Source organism: Anabrus simplex, chromosome 3 (assembly GCF_040414725.1).
Source record: "Anabrus simplex isolate iqAnaSimp1 chromosome 3, ASM4041472v1, whole genome shotgun sequence".
Lineage (NCBI taxonomy): Eukaryota > Metazoa > Arthropoda > Insecta > Orthoptera > Tettigoniidae > Anabrus > Anabrus simplex.
Window position 1 is genome coordinate 334,460,157 of NC_090267.1, and position 21,221 is coordinate 334,481,377.

The 21,221-nt window shown below is 38.7% G+C and overlaps 1 protein-coding gene across 1 annotated transcript in view; it reads left to right on the forward strand.

Annotated features, from left to right (window-relative positions):
• Positions 1–299: 299 nt before the first annotated feature.
• Positions 300–21,221, forward strand: part of LOC136867303 (putative zinc finger protein 66) — a 32,582-nt gene continuing 11,660 nt past the window's right edge. Inside the window, exons 1-3 of the mRNA XM_067144453.2 lie at positions 300–540; positions 640–786; positions 13,802–14,155. Of these exons, the coding sequence (XP_067000554.2) occupies positions 394–540; positions 640–786; positions 13,802–14,155 (648 nt within the window). The 5' untranslated portion in view covers positions 300–393. The remainder of the gene's footprint in view (positions 541–639; positions 787–13,801; positions 14,156–21,221) is intronic.

Here is a 21,221-nt window from a genome sequence, read left to right on the forward strand (position 1 = left end):
CGACGTTCAAAAGAATTGTTCCATCAGAAACTATTCAAGACGAACCTCAACCCGTATTTAGCAATACGCGAAAATGATTTACAAAGCTGAAATACCGGTATATCCGAAAGAGAATTGAAAACCATCAACACAACCCGACTGTTTTTCGAAAAAATGGCTACAGCCCTTCATAATTCTTGTTCCCAATACCCAACGTTAACAAATCGAATTTTAGCTACTTCGTAACTCCTCTTAACTGCTATTCCTCATTGAAGGTTGGTAATGTTGTCCAATCGTGTAATGAAAGATGGCTGCTAATGTTTGCAAACAAACTTCAGTTGTAGTGTCGCCCTAACCTGTACAAAATAGTATATTTACACAAACTACTTCAGTTTCGTGAACATTAAGAGAATAATGTCTTCCTGTAAGGAATCATCAGTTTTAGGTGCGAGTGTCTGTCGTTTGTGTCTAGTTCACAGTGAGAAAATGTATTCAATATTTTCGGAAGAAGGGAATGCAAAGAAGTTGTCATCGGTTATTTTAGCATGTGTATCTCTTGAGGTAATTTACAATTCAGCGAAATTTACAGATTTTTTGTGCCTGTAAAAAAACATATAATGTCAGTAAGTTATTGCATTCTCTGACATATTTGTGTTCCAGGTTTCAGCTGGCGATGGTCTGCCCGAGTTCGTATGTAGGAACTGTACCGACGAACTCGACAAGTGGCAGAACTTTAAGGATCAGTGTGTAAAATCTTACTGTACTTTGCGCCAGAGGTTGGAGGCTCAGTTTAAGATGAAGCTTCGTGTAAGTTGGTGTATGGTATCTCAAACATAACTTAAGGGTGATCTTGTTGTTGGATCTCACCCATTTAAATCACTACCATCAATGAAACCAAGAGCTTAAACTAATAGTGCATTAAATATTTCAGGGAAGTTGCTTAACCAATTTCAGCAGAACAATCCATGTATATAGAGAAATCACACTATTAGGAGATGATAATCACTACACTCCAGTTTTGAGAGTTAAGCAGTTTAGGAATGTGAATTTAGAAATTTTACCTCATATAACATGTAGGAGAGAAACATGTTCACAATCAGTATCAATCTCAACGAGGTAGAATATAACACAAGGAGTGGCTATAGCAGCTCGTAGCACTCTGGGCGGAGGCAAGCAACACTACGGCCGTCATGATATAAATGTACCAACGAGAAGACCTGTCTGGAGTTATCTGAGTAATCTCACCTGTGTGTCAAGTTCATCGTCGATAGAAATTAATTATAGTTTGGCTTTATTTCTTGAAGTGTGAATATGCCTGCATTCTGTTTCGCATGCTTTTGTTCGAACAAAACAGTGTACCTTATTTCAAGTAAGTTCTTTTATTTTCTATTATACACGGCTACGTATATTAAAAGATCATCTTAATTTTCACCATTGTAAAGCACAAATTTTTGTCACGAGTTTTCACTAAAAACAAATAGCTGATTGGGCAGTGGATGAATAACAGGAAGAGAGACAAGTGGTATCCCAAGCAGTTAAGTACTCTCTGCTCAGAACATTTTGAAGAGCACTATATGTGTGCGAGTCCAACCCTTATCTCGTTTCTCTAAGGGGTGGATATTTAGTTAATGACAGACGTTTGCTGCCCAAGGCATCACCAACAATTTAGAATTGTTCTTCTCATCCATACGTAATAAGGGAGGAAACAGAAATAATCCCAATGCAGAGCAATTCAGATCAGCATACAGGAAATGTTTATTGCGACAGATTGACTCATCGACCACTGCAAATTGTAAACCATCAGGAATTTTTTTTGTTTTTGTTTTTGCTACTTGCTTTACGTCGCACCGACACAGATAGGTCTTATGGCGACGATGGGACAGGAAAGGGATAGGAGTGGGAAGGAAGCGGCCGTGGCCTTAGTTAAGGTACAGCCCCAGCATTTGCCTGGTGTGAAAATGGAAAACCACGGAAAACCATTTTCAGGGCTGCCGACAGTGGGGTTCGAACCTACTATCTCCCGAATACTGGATACTGGCCGCACTTAAGCGACTGCAGCTATCGAGCTCGGTCCATCAGGAAGTGATGTGCTCCCTCTATGTATTATGGTTCCTTCTAAAGATAGCACCTCTACTGATCATTATCACTGTGCTACAAATTACGAGTCACTCGCCAAGTACTCTGAAAATGTTGTTGAGTACGTAGCAGAAAATGTCATCCACGAGGTGAGAAATTTAAATTCCACGACTGTCTGAGGGATATGTTTGCATTCAGAAGAGAAGAAAGGACTTATTTCCTAGAAGGATGTAAAATATAGTCTCTTTATCCATCTCGTGATGTTGTCAAATTGGTCCGTGGCTGGTAAAGTGTTCAGAAAAAACGTCAGTGTCGTGAAGATAACTTTACCACCTCGGCCAGGCAGCTCCTTTAAGGAAAATTTCATCAGATGGTTGCAGGGCAGTTATATTTTACAGTAACGATCATTTATTTATTGCTACCAACTTCAGTAAGGAATCCCATTATGCCAGCATGCCAAAAATCTTCAAGCAGTATTTTAAATTAGACTACACCACAGATACAGAGCTATTATGCAAGAATTGAAAAGAGAAACCCTGAGGCAGATATACACAAAACTAATGCTTTTCACAGGACAGTGAAATAGAGCTAGAAAATACATATCGGTTCATATGAATGCAAGAGTTTTTTCGAATCGAGAAATGTGACTATTTACAGATCAATATAAAATTCAATTTGTTTATTGTAAATTTTATTTCCATTCAATGTTATAAAAAGGTTTACGTAGAAAGGTTGCCTTTGAAATGTATGATAATTCGTTAGTGTGTTTAATTTTCTTGGCTGTTTAGATATGTATCCTAATCCGTAATCTTATATCGTAGGGCTACACTCTTCTGTATGTTGAAAAATACTGGAGATGTATGGATATCTCCACATCTTTGTGATTAAGTAATAATTGATTTAATAATTTTTAACAATAGGGCCTATATTGCTTCAAGAAAAAAACAAACGACCTTTTTTTTTTTTTTGCTTTACGTTGCACCGACACAGATAGGTCTTATGGCGACGATGGGACAGGAAAGGCCTAGGAATGGGAAGGAAGTGGCTGTGGCCTCAATTAAGGTACAGCCCCAGCATTTGCCTGGTGTGAAAATGGGAAACCACGGAAAACCATCTTCAGGGCTGCCGACAGTGGGATTCGAACCCACTATCTCCCGGATGCGAGCTCACAGCTGCGCGCCCCTAACCGCAACTCGCCTGGTTTTTTCTATTTTAAGTTACAGTACATCGCGATTCTCTCAGGAACCTCTGTTTAAGGAAAACTTCAAGCAAGCAAAGTCATCTTCATACAGGCCATGAAGGCCCTTGGATTGGTGGACCATAAAAGGCTTCCACTATCCATAACCTGGCACTTGGTGGGGTAGAGTAGTTAGCTCTATGCCCAGGCATCTTTGCCCCCAGGAATTAACCTGCTACTCATTTCTTTTTTTTGTGTAGGCTGAGAACCTCAGGGTTATGTGCCCCTCCAGAAGTGGAAATCTCCTGTCTTAAATTTTTCGACTTCCTGGCGGGGAATCGAACCCACGTCCTTCCAGGTGAACCGAGCACGCCTTTACCACCTCGGCCAGGCAGCTCCTTTAAGGAAAATTTCATCAGATAATTATGCTTTCCATCCAGTATTTTCATCATCAACTCAAATAATTTCTAACTACTCTATTTACTGCTAACGACTTCACTGAGGAATCCCATTACACCAGCATGACAAAAATCTTCAAGCAGTATTTTAAATTAGACTGCACCACAGATACAGAACTATTATGCAAGAACTGAAAAAATAAAACATGAGGCACGTGTACCCAAAATTAATGCTTTTCATGGGACAATGAAACAGAGCTAGAAAATACGTATCGGTTCATGTGAATGCGAGAGATTTTTTGAATCGAGAAATGTGACTATTTACAGACACAAAGCCCTTAATGATTCACTGATATATTTACACCTGCTACTAGTGCACTTGATTAGCTGATTTATCCTGTTTCCTTTCATAATTTTCAAAAACTTTATGACCAGTACGTAGCAAAACAGATCAAAACATTGTAAGTTATTAATTTTTCATTTGTTTCACTGTGAAGGTGTTTGTTTTTTGTTTTTTTGTTTTTTTGCTAGTGATTTAACATAACGTCGTGTATAGGTTTTCGGTGTCTCTGGGATGGGAAGGAAGCAGCCAACTCGCTTGTTTCCCAAGTCTGAACTTGAGACAGGTTCAGCCGTTTAAATGATTGGAAGTGGTTACTGAGTGGCTGCCACAGGTGCCAAGATCAATTCAATCACTCATACCGAGCTTGGTAGCTGCAGTCGCTGAAGTGTAACCAGTATTCAGTATTTGAGAGATAGTGGGTTCGAACCCCACTGTCGGCAGCTCTCCAATCTCTCAAAATGAGAACCAAAGCAGAGACAGGTAAAGTACCATAGTGTCAGCTTCAAAAAGTGGAATATACATCAAAGGTAGCATTGTGTGAGAGGATTTGTACGGTAATGGGGAGGTAATTATCAGTCTATCCAATTAGTTAACTCTAAAAGCATGAGCAAACAGTATAACAAATACCTTCGCTTCTTTCTCTGTTCTGAAAGATTCCAAGATTACTCACTAATTTATTCTTCAGTTCCAACTTCTTCAGCTTGTGTCTGTATTGTGTCTTTCTGATTTCCACCAGAGTGATGCTCATTCTGCTGTGTTACTAATTACTGGTTAGAAGTACTTCTCTTTGGTGTCAAATGTTGACAGTGAGAGTTTGAAAATGTTTTTCAATCACTCCAACACATTTTATATTTTAAACAAAAAGTTACAACTTGTAGCAGTTTCCCCCCTTATTTTATATATTATTGAATACAAAAATGACACATTTCATCCAGTCAAGTAGAATATTTTTTAAGTTTAAAAAACATACTGTAAATATTTTCATCCACCTGTAAGCTAAGCTTCTGCATTTGAGTCATTGAGAAAGCTCTTAAGACCGCAATCAACCACCACAATACATTACCGCATCTATTGTTGTCAGTCTGCCTGCTCTGTGAAAATCAAAAACAAGCTCAGTTTTCTGTTGTTAATCAGTGTGTGTCAACGAAAAAAGTGAAAAGAAGTTTGTAAAGGCAGATAAATGAAGAAAACTTGTGTTAACATCAACACAAAAATAAGAGTAAGAGAGATATAATCCATGTCATAGCCACCCCTATTAGGGAATCGAAATGTTTGACCTCCCAATCAGTTCATATGAACAGTATTTCTTTTATCTGTTGTTTAGATGTAAGCAGAGTTTGTGACTCAAAATTGAAATTGTCAACTATCAGGTGGACTTTCTCGTTCTGACTATTGGAAAAAAAAAAGTCCAATACATGGTATTTCAGGGCAAGGAGCAAGGAAGTTAAGTGTCTCCTTAGGAATTGTCCCTCTAGCACCAATCATAAGCCCAATGACTTCCCATTTTGTAATCGCATACTTCCTACCAAGATCATCAGTGCATGATTCATGTATGACCTTTTTCTCCTCACACACTAATCGAGGCTGCTGTTAATTGTACTCTAATCTTATTGTGGGATCATTTACTATACCCATACCTTTTGCCCATTAAGTGACAGCAATATCAGCTCGTCTTATGGAAAGCCATCCTACGTTTTTATAGACCTTTGGATGTTGTTTACAGAGGCTTCCAGCAATCAATGTGCAAACTGAATTGTATGAAATAAATTTCATTTTGGATCTGTATTGACAATTGGAACCAATATACTAGTTTTTCAACTTATATAGAACTATATTATGCTGATTGATTCTCATCAGCTCTCTCTTATGACAGAACCCTAATACACGAGGTAAGATTTTGAACTCATATCTTCTGCAACATGATGTATTAAGGCTCCTTTCAGGGAAAGATTGAGCTGGGATGACATTACCTTTCATTTTAATTGCTTCTGTCCTTTGTATGGATGACATAAATATGTTATTACAGATTCAAATATTTGCTTTCCTCCAGTGGGTAAGTAATATTACTTTCTTACCCTTGGATGGTAATAGCTCCAACGTCTAAAGGAATCTTCAAGGAGTACTTTTCAGATGAGCTTGGGAAGAGGGTTTTTAAGATGTTCAACTTGCTTCTTCCTAAGCGGCAAGTGTTCAAGGCAATTGGTGATTTCATTATGGAGCTCTCCAATGACTTCGATGTATGGAGGAAACTGCTGCAAAATTAAAAGGGCTGATTATGGAATTGGAGCACAGACTGTTCAGTACATTATAGAGTAAACAAAAATTATGGTACAAGATTTTGTATGGGTCTGTGTGATTCCAATTCTGGACCATCTACACAGAAAAGTATGAAGTAATGCACATTCAAGGAGTTAGATGTTTGCTCTTTTGCAAACTTTTAGCCAAAAATGAGCAGAAAGTGCCATTGTTTCAGGTATGATATGTCCCGAAAAAAGCTAAATTTTTTCATGAAGCTCTAGGGTTACAGGAGGGAATTTAATACCTCAATCGTTTGACTAACCGGATTCAAACATCATGTGATTCGTGAACTTGTTGTGGCAGCTGATGCCTTCTGGAAGAGATTCATAAATTTGTGTAAAAAGGAAATTTCACACTAGATTAAATGTACGATGCAGATGGAAGTGCTCTGTATTAGAAATGTCTACCAATCAGAACCCTTGCTTTTAAAAACGAGATTCGTGCTCCTAGACAGAAATTGTCGAAAGCACCTATTACAATTCTGTGGGCTGGCAATGCTTCGGGAAATCACAAACTGAAACTATTAGGGACAAGAAAAGCAAAATAATCTAATATAATTCGAGGGTACCAAAGCCAAGGATTTTTTTACATTATTACAAACAAAAAAGAAGCCTGGATGGATAGTGAAATTTTTAAAAAGTGATTCCGCGTACATTTTGTTCCACAAGTTTGGCAATTTTTAGAAGAGAGAAAGGATTACCACAGAAGGCTGTTCTAGTGCTTGTTAGCGCCCCTTCACATCCTGATGAGAGCATTCTCATACCTGATGATGGACTCACAATATAAATAAAATTCTAGGGGGTCCATTGTCTGTAATGTCATTTATTTTGACAAATTTTGATATATTTATCCATTTCAGGTCAATTCAAGATCATATCAGTAGTTTTTAGCTTTTGTGTCTGTTTGTTCCTCCATCATGGGTAAACGGCTGAATAGATCTGGGCCAAACTTTATATTTAGTCTACTCGTCCAGAAGCAGGTTTTGATATGCATACCATTTAAAAATCGCTGAATAGACCGGGGGTTTATAGGAAAACCAGAAGAATTTTCTTCAGTCTTCCCTTACCTATTGAATATATCTCGAAACTTCATATTTAGAGTCTACTCATCCAGGAGCAGGTTTCGATATGCCTATCATTTACAAATCACGGAATAGGTTGGGGGTTTATACGATGACAAGAAGTTTTTTTTTTTCTTTTTCTGACACTATTGATTATATCTTAACCAAACTTCATATTTAGAGTCTGTCGGCAGCCCTGAAGATGGTTTTCCGTGGTTTCCCATTTTCACACCAGGCAAATGCCGGGGCTGTACCTTGATTTTTTTTTCTTTTGCTAGTTGCTTTACGTCGCACCGACACAGATAGGTCTTATGGCGACGATGGGATAGGAAAGGCCTAGGAGTTGGAAGGAAGTGGCCGTGGCCTTAATTAAGGTACAGCCCCAGCATTTGCCTGGTGTGAAAATGGGAAACCACGGAAAACCATCTTCAGGGCTGCCGACAGTGGGGCTCGAACCCATGATCTCCCGGATGCAAGCTCACAGCCGCGCCCCTCTACGTGCACGGCCAACTCGCCCGGTACCTTAATTAAGGCCACGGCCGCTTCCTTCCACTTACTAGGCCTTTCCTATCGCATCGTCGCCAAAAGACCTATCTGTGTCGGTGCGACGTAAAACAAATAGCATATTTAGAGGCTACTCATCCAGGAGCAGTTTTCAGTATGCATATCATTTACAAATCACTAAATAGACTGGGAGTTTATAGGAAGAACAGAAGAGTTTTTTTTTCAATTTTCTCTTACACTATTGATTACATGTAAAATCTGTAGACTATAATATATTCACATATGTGAAAAGCCCCTTCATTTTAAATAATTTTTGTTATGATCATAATTTCACTTGTTCTTCAAATGACGGAGGGAATTACTATTTTCTATGGGTTTCATGTTCTACAACCAGTGACGGACACCCTCACAGACGTACAGTTATTTGAAGGGTCCATAACAGGAGAAAATTAAAGGATGCATCATATTTCTCTCAGATTTAAAATTACCCCAACCTAATGTATGTGAACACTGAGGTAGAACTTCTCCCTTGTCTGTCTGTCTGTCTGTCTGTCTGTCTGTCTGTCTGTCTGTCTGTCTGTCTGTCTGTCTGTCTGTCTGTCTGTCTGTCTGTCTGTCTGTCTGTCTGTCTGTCTGTCTGTCTGTCTGTCTGTCTGTCTGTCTGTCTGTCTGTCTGTCTGTCTGTCTGTCTGTCTGTCTGTCTGTCTGTCTGTCTGTCTGTCTGTCTGTCTGTCTGTCTGTCTGTCTGTCTGTCTGTCTGTCTGTCTGTCTGTCTGTCTGTCTGTCTGTCTGTCTGTCTGTCTGTCTGTCTGTCTGTCTGTCTGTCTGTCTGTCTGTCTGTCTGTCTGTCTGTCTGTCTGTCTGTCTGTCTGTCTGTCTGTCTGTCTGTCTGTCTGTCTGTCTGTCTGTCTGTCTGTCTGTCTGTCTGTCTGTCTGTCTGTCTGTCTGTCTGTCTGTCTGTCTGTCTGTCTGTCTGTCTGTCTGTCTGTCTGTCTGTCTGTCTGTCTGTCTGTCTGTCTGTCTGTCTGTCTGTCTGTCTGTCTGTCTGTCTGTCTGTCTGTCTGTCTGTCTGTCTGTCTGTCTGTCTGTCTGTCTGTCTGTCTGTCTGTCTGTCTGTCTGTCTGTCTGTCTGTCTGTCTGTCTGTCTGTCTGTCTGTCTGTCTGTCTGTCTGTCTGTCTGTCTGTCTGTCTGTCTGTCTGTCTGTCTGTCTGTCTGTTCCTAACAGTGGAAAGCTGCTGGACTTACTTCAACCAAACTATGTTTTTGGATTCTACTCACTGAGAATTGTGTTATGAGATGCATGTGATGTCATGGTAATCACACGGAGTTGATATTTATAGGAAGATTATTCTCAAATATTTTTGTTAACATTAGGTCCATCGAAGGACTGTATCCAACAAACATTTAAGAATATGTTACTTCCGTTTCTTCATGCCATGTACGAATTCATCGTACAATGGATAATGCAGATGATTATGAAACATTGGATTTTTAGTCCTAGTCCTGTGGGACATGGCATGTATGTCTCTTCAAAATGGGCAATGGGGAAAAACTTAAGAGCCATTTTACTCTTTTCGATAGGACAGATATTAAGGTAGGTATCATCAATGTCAGAGCACCATGCCAGTGGTTAGAGATACAATATGCAACCTGAGAATCTTGGAGAATTTTACACAACTTCAGACCAGGATCTGTACTGTACAATATATTCAGAACGCCATTATTCTCTCGACTTTGTACAGCTTCGTATTTCACGTTACTGCCACAGGCTTTCGTACAAAAGTATCATTTTAACATGTCGCATTGAACGTGTGAATAGAGCCATGTTACTTCACATAAATTCTTGAAGATAACTTGTAATCCACTGCAAATCCCCATGTGATGAACGGGTACAAATGCTAGTCATAACTAAATTTTTACCTCCCAGCGTGACTGCCATTATACAGCCAACGGACCAGGACGTAATTGAATCATTAAAATGGTGCTACCGGGCTGGTCTACTGAGAGTGCTAGTTGATGAAGATGATTTGGTGACATTCTAGAAGAAGTTGACCTTTCATACACAGGATTTCTTATGTCTGTCAGAATGTGTCAGGCCTAGTTCAATCATAAAGGAAAATTCTTCCAGGTATAGAAGAAAGTGATTTTCAAGGTTTCACTGATGAAAAAATGATGAATGTGGCAATGAGCTTGAAGATGTTGATGAGAAAAACTTTGAATGAGTGGCTGATAATGGACACATGTAAACCTGGCTTCCAATACATTAATTATTATAAAATTGTGACCACTGCTACACAGCAGAACAAAGAAGAGGATAGTGAGTCTGAAAGTGAAGTGAAGACAGAGCCTTGCATTGTGTTGATACTCTTCTAGATTATATAGGCCAGAGGGGCGTTCAGTGTAATTACATTATTGTTGCAAGGAAAATTTGTAGTACCGTGCTAAAAAGTGTCAACTCCTCTCAGAAGCATGCCAACATCACGGACTATTTTAAGAAATAAGTAGCCTTCAGTATGTTAATGTGATTTAACCTACCAGTACAGTACTTGGATCAACTTTCAAACCAAAAATGAATGCTTGAAAGGAAACAGTTTATATGCAATTTACTATTTATATTCTTAAAAGTAACTAGCAGTTTACCACTGGCTCCACCCGCAATGTACAAAGTATGGTGTTGTGCGTTACTGTCCTCACGGATGTATTTGCAAAGTTTCAAGTTAATGAAATAAAGTACATCATCTGCTGTGGTAACAGAATGTAATATTATGTCAACAAAACACTTGAAAATACGTCATACAAAGAAATTGAAATAAACGTTTCTTGGAACAACACTACACGCCGAACTGTTAAAAAGTCCTTTGAAGATCTTCGTCATGGAGACAAATGTACTCTTAACTTTTCTCAGAATCTACCAGTTTAAGTAGTTATTACCTCAAAAGAAAGCACTTGATCCACTGAGTGTTTTTAGACCAAAACGAACTGCATACCTCAATTTGAAAGATATGATTGCTTCAATGAGAAAAAAATGTTGAAGCAATGAGACGTCAAATTGAATGTGCACTCATAACTTTCCTCAGAATCAACCAATATGAATAGTTAAGAGCAGAAATGAAAGAGCTTGATCCACTGAGTGTTTTTAGGCCAAAATGAACTCCATACCTCAGTTAAAACCAAAGATATGATTGCTTCAAAAAGACAAAAAAATTGAAAAAATCAAATAATTTGAGGAAGGCGGAAGTTAAGTGATTTCTAGTACCTGATGACAAATCTGTGCATGAATACCTTTCAGTTAAAAAAGAAAGAAGGAAATCGACCAGATAGAGTGGCCGGACTGACTGACTTTGGTTTTCATAAATTTTTAAATATATATAAAATACAGTGTTCTTGATTCTTCTTTTTTTTAAATTATTCATGCACTTCTCCTCCCTGTTCATTACCCCAAATAATTGTATCGCAGACTTATCACTGTTCTAAAAAAGAAAAGAGAAAACAGGTTAAGAACACTTTATGCAATAAATGGAATAATGTGTGCTTTAGGTTATTAGAATACTTATTCTGCAGTTTCTGTTGCATGTCTCCCCATCCTGCTCCTTTTTTTTTTTTTTTTGCAGGAATTAAGTAGTGATGTTTTCATTTTTTATGCAGTTTGAGGAATTTGAACTTTTGGTTTACATTATACAGTGTGTTTGATTGGCTGGAAAATATTTTCAGATTCTTTCTAAAATTTTACTTTTTGTATCATCTTGCTGTATAATATGTGTGCAGATCATATTTAATACAACCTTTAAGTTTTCCAGTCTGTCGAATACAAAATACAAATTATGGAAACGCTGTGATATTCCTGGAAAATAAAATATTAATAACAGAATAGCATGTTTCATTAAAAGATCATCTTCAGATTCTATCGAATCACTTTTCCATTAGCAGCTGAGAGGAACAGATATACACTAAAGTTCAGAAAACATTTTGGGGTTTATTAATGAGTTGAACACAGAATTTTAACATTCAAATTAATTTTTAGCTCTTGTTCATAAAATCACCCATTAATAATTAGCAACAAGTTTACAGAATGGAAACAGTTTTGTGCATATATATATATATATATGTGTATGAAATGTCGTGTGGCCTTCGGAGAGGCCTGGTGTAGGTCTTTTGATTGGACGTCTGTAGGCGACCTGCGCATTGTAATGAGGATGAAAAGATGATGAAGACGGCACATACACCCAGTCCCCGTGCCAGGGAATTAACCAATTATGGTTAAAATTCCCGACCCTGCTGGGAATCGAACCCGGGACCCCGGTGACCGTAGGCGAGCACGCTAACCATTTAGCCATGGAGCCGGACATTTATGAAGGCTATGCCGAAAGTTTTTAGCAGCGCGTAAACCGTAATTCTGAGGACAGTGGGATTATTTTCATTTGAAAGAGCGATGTTTTTCGACCTTGAAACATGCGCGCGCAACCCCTCCTAGCAGTAGTTCCTCCATAGCGAGGGAAGAAAGCACAGGCAGTGCTGAGTCAGACACGGTGCAAGATGGATCTGTTGCGCCGTGATTTTCGAGCAATGATTTTTTATGATTATAAAAAGAAATTAGGTGCCCAAGAATGTCATTCTTCTTTGCTGCGCGTTTTTGGTTAGGCTGCCCCTTCTAGAGCCACAGTTGGAAATTGGTTTCGCAAGTTTTCAAGGGGTCGGCAGTCAATTGATGATAAATCTCGTCCTAGTCGCCCAGCAACAGCTGTGACTCAAGAAAACATTGATGCTGTGAGGGAAATGATCAAAGCAGATCCACATCTTACATTTTGTGACATTCAAGGGACCTTAAATATTGGGTCAAGGGCAGCACAGACCATTGTTCACGATAATTTAGGCCTTACCAAGAGATATGCCCGTTGGGTGCCACATTCCCTGACAGAAAGCCAAAAGGAGGAGAGAGTGGACTGGTGTCATTTCATGCTAGAAAAATTCAATGGAGGACAGTCCGAAGACACCTACAATATCGTCACAGGTGATGAAACATGGGTCTACCATTATGACCCTGAAATGAAGAGACAGTCTTCTATGTGGTGCTTTCCAGGGGAGGAACCACCCACAAAAGTTCGAAGTCGGAGCTCCGGAAAGAAGATGGTGGCAACTTTTATTACGCAAATGGGGCATCACACGTCTGTGACTTTGGACACACGTCGTACAGTCAATGCTGAATAGTATGTGAATGACTGTCTTCCCAAAGTCCTCGCCACTTGGAGGTCACAGCACCCAAAGTCCAAGAGTGGGCACCTTCTGCTGCATCACGACAATGCATTTGCACACAGGGCTGCCAGAACAATGGACTTTTTGGAAAAGGAAAAGTGCGAGTGTTACCTCATCCCCCCCCCCTTCACCTGACCTGGCCCCATGTGACTTCTTTCTGTTCCCTAAGACCAAGGAAAAAATACATGGGCAGCGGTTTTCGTTAGATGAAGAGGCCATTACAGTGAACGAGAGTGCATGAAGTGACAACCCGAAAGAAGCTTGGACTGAAACGTTTTCTAAGTGGTTTCAGAGAATGAAAAAATGTATACGTGCTAATGGAGAGTATTTTGAAAAGTTGTAATTGTTGTTTTGCAAATAAAAATTTTTTCTCACACTTGCTAAAAACTTTCGGCATAGCCCTCGTATGTATGATGTAAAAGTAATTTGATTGAATCTGATGATGTTCTTGTAGAACAAAACATGTTATTCTGTTATTACTAAAATATTTTCATAGATTTGTCATTTGTGTTCAACAGACTAAAAAACTTAAAGTTTGTATTAACTACTGTACGTTGACACTGAAAAAAAATTGTTCCATCTTTACAAAATATTTTACATAGATCAATCTTTTATTCTGTTTTTCCTTCTCCAACTTGTCTATTTTGTTCCTGCTGATTGAGAATTAGATTGTACTGATGGATATTAATGAATTTATTATTTCCTTTTCTTACAGGAATCAAGTAGTGAAGAACATGAAGTTAAAGTTGAGAGTAATGACTGTAAAGAAGAGGTAGGAGTTGATGATGACGATGAGTCCTCAGGAAGTGAGAGTGATGATAAGAAGAAGAGACAGAAGGGGAAGAAGACTAGTCCCAGAGAGACAACAGAGTACAAGTGTAACAAATGTGGGAAGACATTCACATACACCAGTAAGTTCTCGTTCCATGCCTGTGAGGACAAGCGGTATGTGTGCAATGTATGTGGTAATGACTACTCAACTGTGGGAGCTGTCAAAACCCACTTGCACATCCACAAGGGCAGGCACAAATGTGAGACCTGTGGCAAGTCTTTTCCTTCAGCATTTCAGGTTTGTATTTGGTTAGTTTTTCTTTGTATTGCGACTAAGCATTAGGAACAAAAACACAATAGTGATTAATAGTAATAACCCAAGAAGTTGTATTTATATATGGAATATTATTTGTTGCAGCATCTCACTAAACCCAGACTTTAAAATCATAATTAAAGATCTACTTTTAAACATCATTGGTCATTGCTTTGTCATCGAGCGTTACTTGCTTATGTTGGAAAGGGAACTGTAGAAGTGTAAATGAAAACATAAGTTTCGAGATATTTCATAATGGGAACTGCAATCTCGCATTTCCAAGTATTAAAAAATTCATGGTCATTTCATGGTAAGGTATTTGAGGATATTATATAACTGTGTACCTGCAGTTGTATGCAAATTTTTTATTGGATTGCTATACTTTTATCTTATCAGAGAATCAGTACAAGGCTATCAGCTAATGCACGAGATGAAAGTGCATGCAATGATTATTGCAATTCATGTAAAGCACAGCGATGAAATTGCACAGTTTTTAATAGTTGCCAGGTAATTTGTGCGCTGAGTTTGGAGGAGTTGAAAGCCTCCAGTAAGAATATGTCACACGCAGTCAAGTGCAAAATGGATTCACAGCATTCAGACTATGAAGACTAATCAGCATTCCCACGATACGGTTGATTACCCAAGCCCCAAAAAATGTCCAACGTCAGTAACTTCCATGTGATACGTGCATGTTAATGCTTCCAGTCTTGCAGTGAAATCACTGTTGCTGCTAAAGGTGGTTGCATTGAATAAATCTGTACACCAATTATTACTGCATATAAGGTTTGGGTCAATAGACTTTCATTGTTCATCAGATATGATGTGTTTTTTTTTTTTTTTTTTTTTTTTTTTTTTTTTTTTTTTTTTTCCGTACTACCTCTAGTATGTTCTCAAATACTTTACATATCCTGTATTAGAGTAAAACTTCCATTAACCAAAAATCCAAACTAAAGTACTGTGTAACAAAAATGACCAGCTTCAGTATTTGTTATTTTTCAGAAGAAAGTCTTATTTTCTATTATCGAAAGACTAAAGGGCGAAAACAATGAAGGTGAGTCACCCCATAGGCAGTGTCTAATCACATCGGCCAGGTTAATGTTTGCTATGCTCTTAATAAAGGTTCCTTGCAACATCATTGAAGTGAATCTGTTAGTGTTTTGCACTGTCATAAAACATACTGTATTAGCGAGTATGTCCTGTATTGACACCACCAATGATGGATTTAATGCATTAGAGGTAAGCTTTTTTTCCTCTTACTGTAATTAGAGCATGAGCAATTTATTTAAAAATTAGGGCATAGTTGAAAAAGTCAAATCATGAGCAGAAAGTTCTGGTTCATTTTCGTTGAATTGTGCTTCTTTCCCACAAAGAACATCAGCAACTTGACACAATGTTGTGTATCCAGCATTTTGTTCAAGAATACGTAATTTTTCCCTAACCTTGTCAGCTACTTCGCCCTGCGCTCTTGATTCTCACGTTCAGTTCATTTCGCGATACGACATGCATCACACAATTGCATGCCCACAGTTTCAAAATGAGTGATGGAGTTTGATTTCACAGAGAAATTTGATCATATGTATTATTTTAAAATACTGGATGAAAACAACTCTTGTACAGATTTTATAGAAAATGAATCACTTCTGTCACACTTATTGAAGATCTTCAATTGCAGTATCAAGCCAAGTCCCTCAAAGTGTTATAACGGGCTGTGGAGGAAAGGGCAGTGATGGTGTCTCTTCTTTTAACTTCTGCACTTGAAGCGGGCCTTTACCAAAAATCATCTTGCCATTAGTAATTAATTTGTCCACCTCAGGAGAGTTCCTCAAATATCTTCAACTACTCTATGTAGGGCATGTACACGACAAGTTACATGCACCATTTTGGGATACAGTTCTGAAGACCTTTTGTTGATTAATGTAAGGAACAGCATCTATTATGAAGATGAACATGTTCATTGCAGTGTCGAAAACAACAGTGATGGAGGAGTTGTTCACCTTATCCAACACCTCATACACCAACAAAAATGTGCCTCCATTCATGCTTAAGAATTCCTACAGTAACATGTTACATGTAACAGATGCTGGTAATACTATTTCTTATTTTGTCAGTTACCGAGCTCGATAGCTGCAGTCGCTTAAGTGCGGCCAGTATCCAGTAATCGGGAGATAGTGGTTTCAAGCCCCACCGTCGGCAGCCCTGAAGATGGTTTTCGGTGGTTTCCCATTTTCACACCAGGCAAATGCTTGGGTTGTACCTTAATTAAGGCCACAGCCGCTTCCTTCCCATTCCTATGCCTTTCCTGTCCCATCGTCGCCATAAGACCTATCTGTGTCGGTGCAACGTAAAGCAAATAGCAAAAAAATATATATTTTGTTCATTGTATTATTGTAACAGGAAATCAGATAGTTCTTTCTTAATGCAGACTTTGAGGGGATGAGATAAGTGAAGAATGTTTAGAAACTAGGTACCTCTATTTTTTATAAAGGAATGTTTGAGGAAATCATGCTTTCACAAAGATCCTTAGAAAGTAAGAAGCATTGCCCGATGGAGATGAATGCTGTATGGTTTGTCATACAGTAATCGCTATTCACTTTCCCCGGCCAATTCTCTTTTTACACAGTTTTTGTGTTTACCAGTATTGCAATATTGTTGCACTGTAAAAACATTTCCCATCTGTAATTTTCATCTCACACTTTTGCAAAACAAAATACTGTATATCCATCAGTACCAAAATACGTTACCAAACTTTTTAACAAAACCTTGCAACTTCAAACTATCACAGCACTTTACTTTGAAACTACACTGAGCTACTCATTAGCAGAGACAAAAAGATACTGTACAGGGGCATACGTAGTGTGTGGTTGAAATTCCTTTCCACCACCTGCAGAACTAGGACACTGAACATTGACCATTGGCAAGAAGGAAGAGAGGGAGAGTAAAGTAGCTATTTGTTTCTTTTTCACACAAAATGAATCGTACTTTTGGCATCTCAGATGGGTTCATGTTGTTCCAGGTATATTTATATAGAACCTTTCACCCACAGGCTTTGACAGCACATTCCTGGTAAACCCCGCTACCAGCAAGTGAAGGTACGATCAACTGCTCAAGTATTAGGAAATGGTGTTTCGAACAATATCTGGTGAAATGTTAAATACTACATAAATATGACTAAAAGTATACTGTTATTTGATAATTTGGCCAAAATATGACCTAATGCAAAAATCTGGTCAAATATGCATTTATATGACCAGTAAGAACTGCTTGATCATGTTCACAAATGTTAGAAATGTGCTTAAAGTTGACATAGGCATGGAGAAACAAGCCAGGTTAAAAATATGACTTCTCAAAAATCCAAGCCCTAGTAATGAAACTAGGTCATCAGATGTCATAATAAAACGATGAGATATTGCCTCAACAAAATACTGTGAGAAGAAAGTCCAGAAAAAATCCATAGCACAGTAGTACCATACCGTATAGAAGAGGAAATATGCACTCTCCGCGAGTTACTGTGGACTGTTGCACAGATGGCACTGGCAACACCTTTTTTGGTCCATGCAGTTAACAGAGGCATGTATAGTTCTATCATCTACGTAGTAAACTAATGCATACAACTCGCGCTTAAAAATGATTTCAGCACCTGGACACTTCAAAGTATTTTCGAGATGATTTGGCTGTCTTGGAAGTAGCCAGCTGTCTTTCCTATCTTGTTTGTGTGGAAGAAGAATCGACACTTCAAGTAGCGAAATACTAGTTCTGGTAGCATACACAACACATGATCTTCACAGCATCGCAACTGTGACAATTTCACTTTAATAACATCTAAACTATCCAAACACTCAGAAAATATATCCCCCCCCACAAACTATTAGCAAATAGATTTTCCACTCACAACAGCACTTTATAAGCACTTTCCTTTGAATACATAAGATATATGTCGCTCTATGTAGACTTGTAATCTTTAATTAGTGTTTGCAAAGCAGGTACCAGTACATTATCCGTCAGATTGCCGTGGACGAAAAGTAGACATAATTTACACTGTGTTGCATTTGAAATATTTTGAACTGTGTATCCAGCCAAATGATAAACTAAATAACTTTGCCAAAACCCTTCTGACTTGAGTCAGGTAAACTGTTTTCCCTGTCCGATATTTGATTTTCTTCAAGATTCACAATTTTTTCTCTGATTTTATCTTCAGCTTGTGGTTTTTGTACTCTATTGCTTTTGCACAAATACACAATATGATTAACAACAGACATTAAGGAAGATTCAGGTAGCAAGTTTATTTGGCACGTAAATAGACTGCAACTTATGTAAATGTAGAAGATCAATAGTGGATGGATGATCGTCACAACTTAGTGATCGCAGGATACCAAAATGGCATTCTAAGGGATCTTGATTAAGTTTTCTTGTCAAAACATAGTTGTAATTGTTTTCCCACAAATATTCAGACACTGCTAAAGTGATAATGTATTTTGAGCATCTCTGAGGATATTCTGCTACTTTACTAAAGTGTCATGTGCCTGTGATCTTCATACAGTGCTTTAGTAGGGAAGGATGATGAATTTAATGCACCTATCAGGCAGTTTAAATTGCTTGTAAAATTTTCCATCACTTCAATGTCTTCTAAACCCTCTGAATTAATAATAATATCACAATAGAATTCTATATCATTAGTGACAGATCTACTGAAAAGTTGAAATGCCAGCCTTACATTAATTTGTTGAAATGAATTAGGATCCAAATGGGCAAAGGTGAATTTATTGTAAAGTTTCAATCCAGAAAACTCGGGAGATGTATTACATTAATAAAGTTTCCTGCAAAATGAATAATCAACAAAATCACCATTATATTTAACCTGTACTTTGTCATGGAAATTATTTCTTATCCACTTAAAATGTATGAGGCACGTCTGAAAATGCCTACAATTTTCTGACAGAATTGGCTGGATTGAAAACTGAACATTTTAGATTATGTTGCCGGATAAGCAGACCCGGCCAACGGCTGGAAACTGCAGATGATGATGATGATGTTGCCGGATATTCCATAGCTTTTAGTTCGACTGGGGTACTATCTAACATGAAACCAATGGTTCCTACACCTGCTTGCTTTAATTGTATGATGATGTGAATGAGAATTTTCACAATTATGTCACCAGGGGTGGCGTTCCAGCTAGCATATATTGCTATGGGTTGGATCCAGTTGTACATAAAGGGAACAAGTACTGGGCGAGTTGGCCGTGCGGTCAGGGGCACGCGGCTGTGAGCTTGCATCCGGGAGATAGTGGGTTCGAATCCCACTGTCGGCAGCCCTGAAGATGGTTTTCCGTGGTTTTGCATTTTCACACCAGGCAAATGCTGGGGCTGAACCTTAATTAAGGCCACGGCCGCTTCCTTCCAACTCCTAGGCCTTTTCTATCCCATCATTGCCATAAGACCTATCCATGTTGGTGCGATGTAAAGCAACTAGCAAAAAAAAACAAGGGAACAAGCATGAAAACTAGAGCCTAATTTGCCAAGTGATTCTTGCTTTCCTCGGAAGTGAATGTACCCTAATCAGCAAACCATTCACTTGTAACAAATCCGAGTTACAGCAAATTTCTCCTCTTAGCTTTACCTCATCAAATATCAGCATCCCTACATGTTCATGCTCCTTCTTTCCACTAAACAATTTTGCTGTGACAGCAGTAGCATGATTATTTATGCCATGCAAACATTTAAAGCCCTTCACCAATTTTCTCAAATGAACTACTAGGCAAAGGCAGCAAGTCATGATCTAAGCAGTGCCGATAACCTTTTGGAATCTTTACAGTATTTTTAAAAGAAAGGGATCCCAAAGAAATTCATCACTATATCTCATTATTTTACTTTCCATTTGATATTTCTTTAACGTTCTATCAAATAGAACTTTCTCCTTTTTGCTGAGAGAGGCAATTTGTTTTGATTGTGTGAAACTGCTCTTTGATTTTATATCTGAAATTTTTTGTTTGTTTTGTTTTTGAAGCAAATGTATCTTGGCTTTAGCAACATTTGGTCTATTCTGTGTTCTAATGAAATTACATTTCTGATTCTTAAATCTTCTCTTTAACAAAGTAATAGTTTTCCTAGCATTTGTGGCATCAGGGCTATCTTTAACTGCTAAACATACTGGCTGATCACTGACATTTATGTTCTGATTAGGGCTTTTGAAAGAGACGTCTCTTTGTGTGAATTGCCTCTTCACGGGATAGTTACGTTTCTTAACTGTTGTAGAGAGATATTTGGGCAAATTAGAAAATACACTGCCTGACAAAAAAAGTTAAGCACCCAGAACGAGTGGTCCAATATTATCCCATTTCGGTATACATGCATACCAGTGATGTGTGAGTAAATGTAATGTGTAGAACGCCCACCAGAGTTCATTCATGATGGCACCATGTTGATAAGTTGTTACTAGTTAACTGCTGTGAGTCAGACAGTTAAGCAACATGTGTAGAGAGGACTACGTACAGTACAAAGCACCCGCAATGCCACGCAGACGTGTTAGACAGCATATCCACCAATTGACAGTAATTGACAGAGGCCACATTGTGGAACTGCACGAGGTTGAGTTAGTCGTATCGTGCAGTTGCCAAGCATGTGGGCCATTCAGACGTCACAGTGGCCCAACGTTGGACTCAGTAGGTACACGAGGGCACCCAATCACATCGTGCAGGTTCGGGTCAACCATGAAACACCACCCCGAGGGAGGACCATTGTATGGTGCGCCAAGCATTGCGGGATCCCATAACTTCGGCACCCGCCATCCGCGAACATGTACTGGAGACTCTACAACATCCTATTAGTTCCCACACAGTGTCTCGACGACTCAAATCCTCCGGATTGAGATCCTATCGCCCCATGCGTCAGTTGCAGTTAACGCCAGAACACCATCGCCTGCGTTTGGAGTGGTGCCTTGTCGGGAGGCATGGACAGATGACGACTGGCATCATATCATGTTCAGTAATAAGCCCCACTTCTCCATAACCACTGATGACCATCGTGTGCAGGTTTGACGTCGTCGAAGGCATAGGACA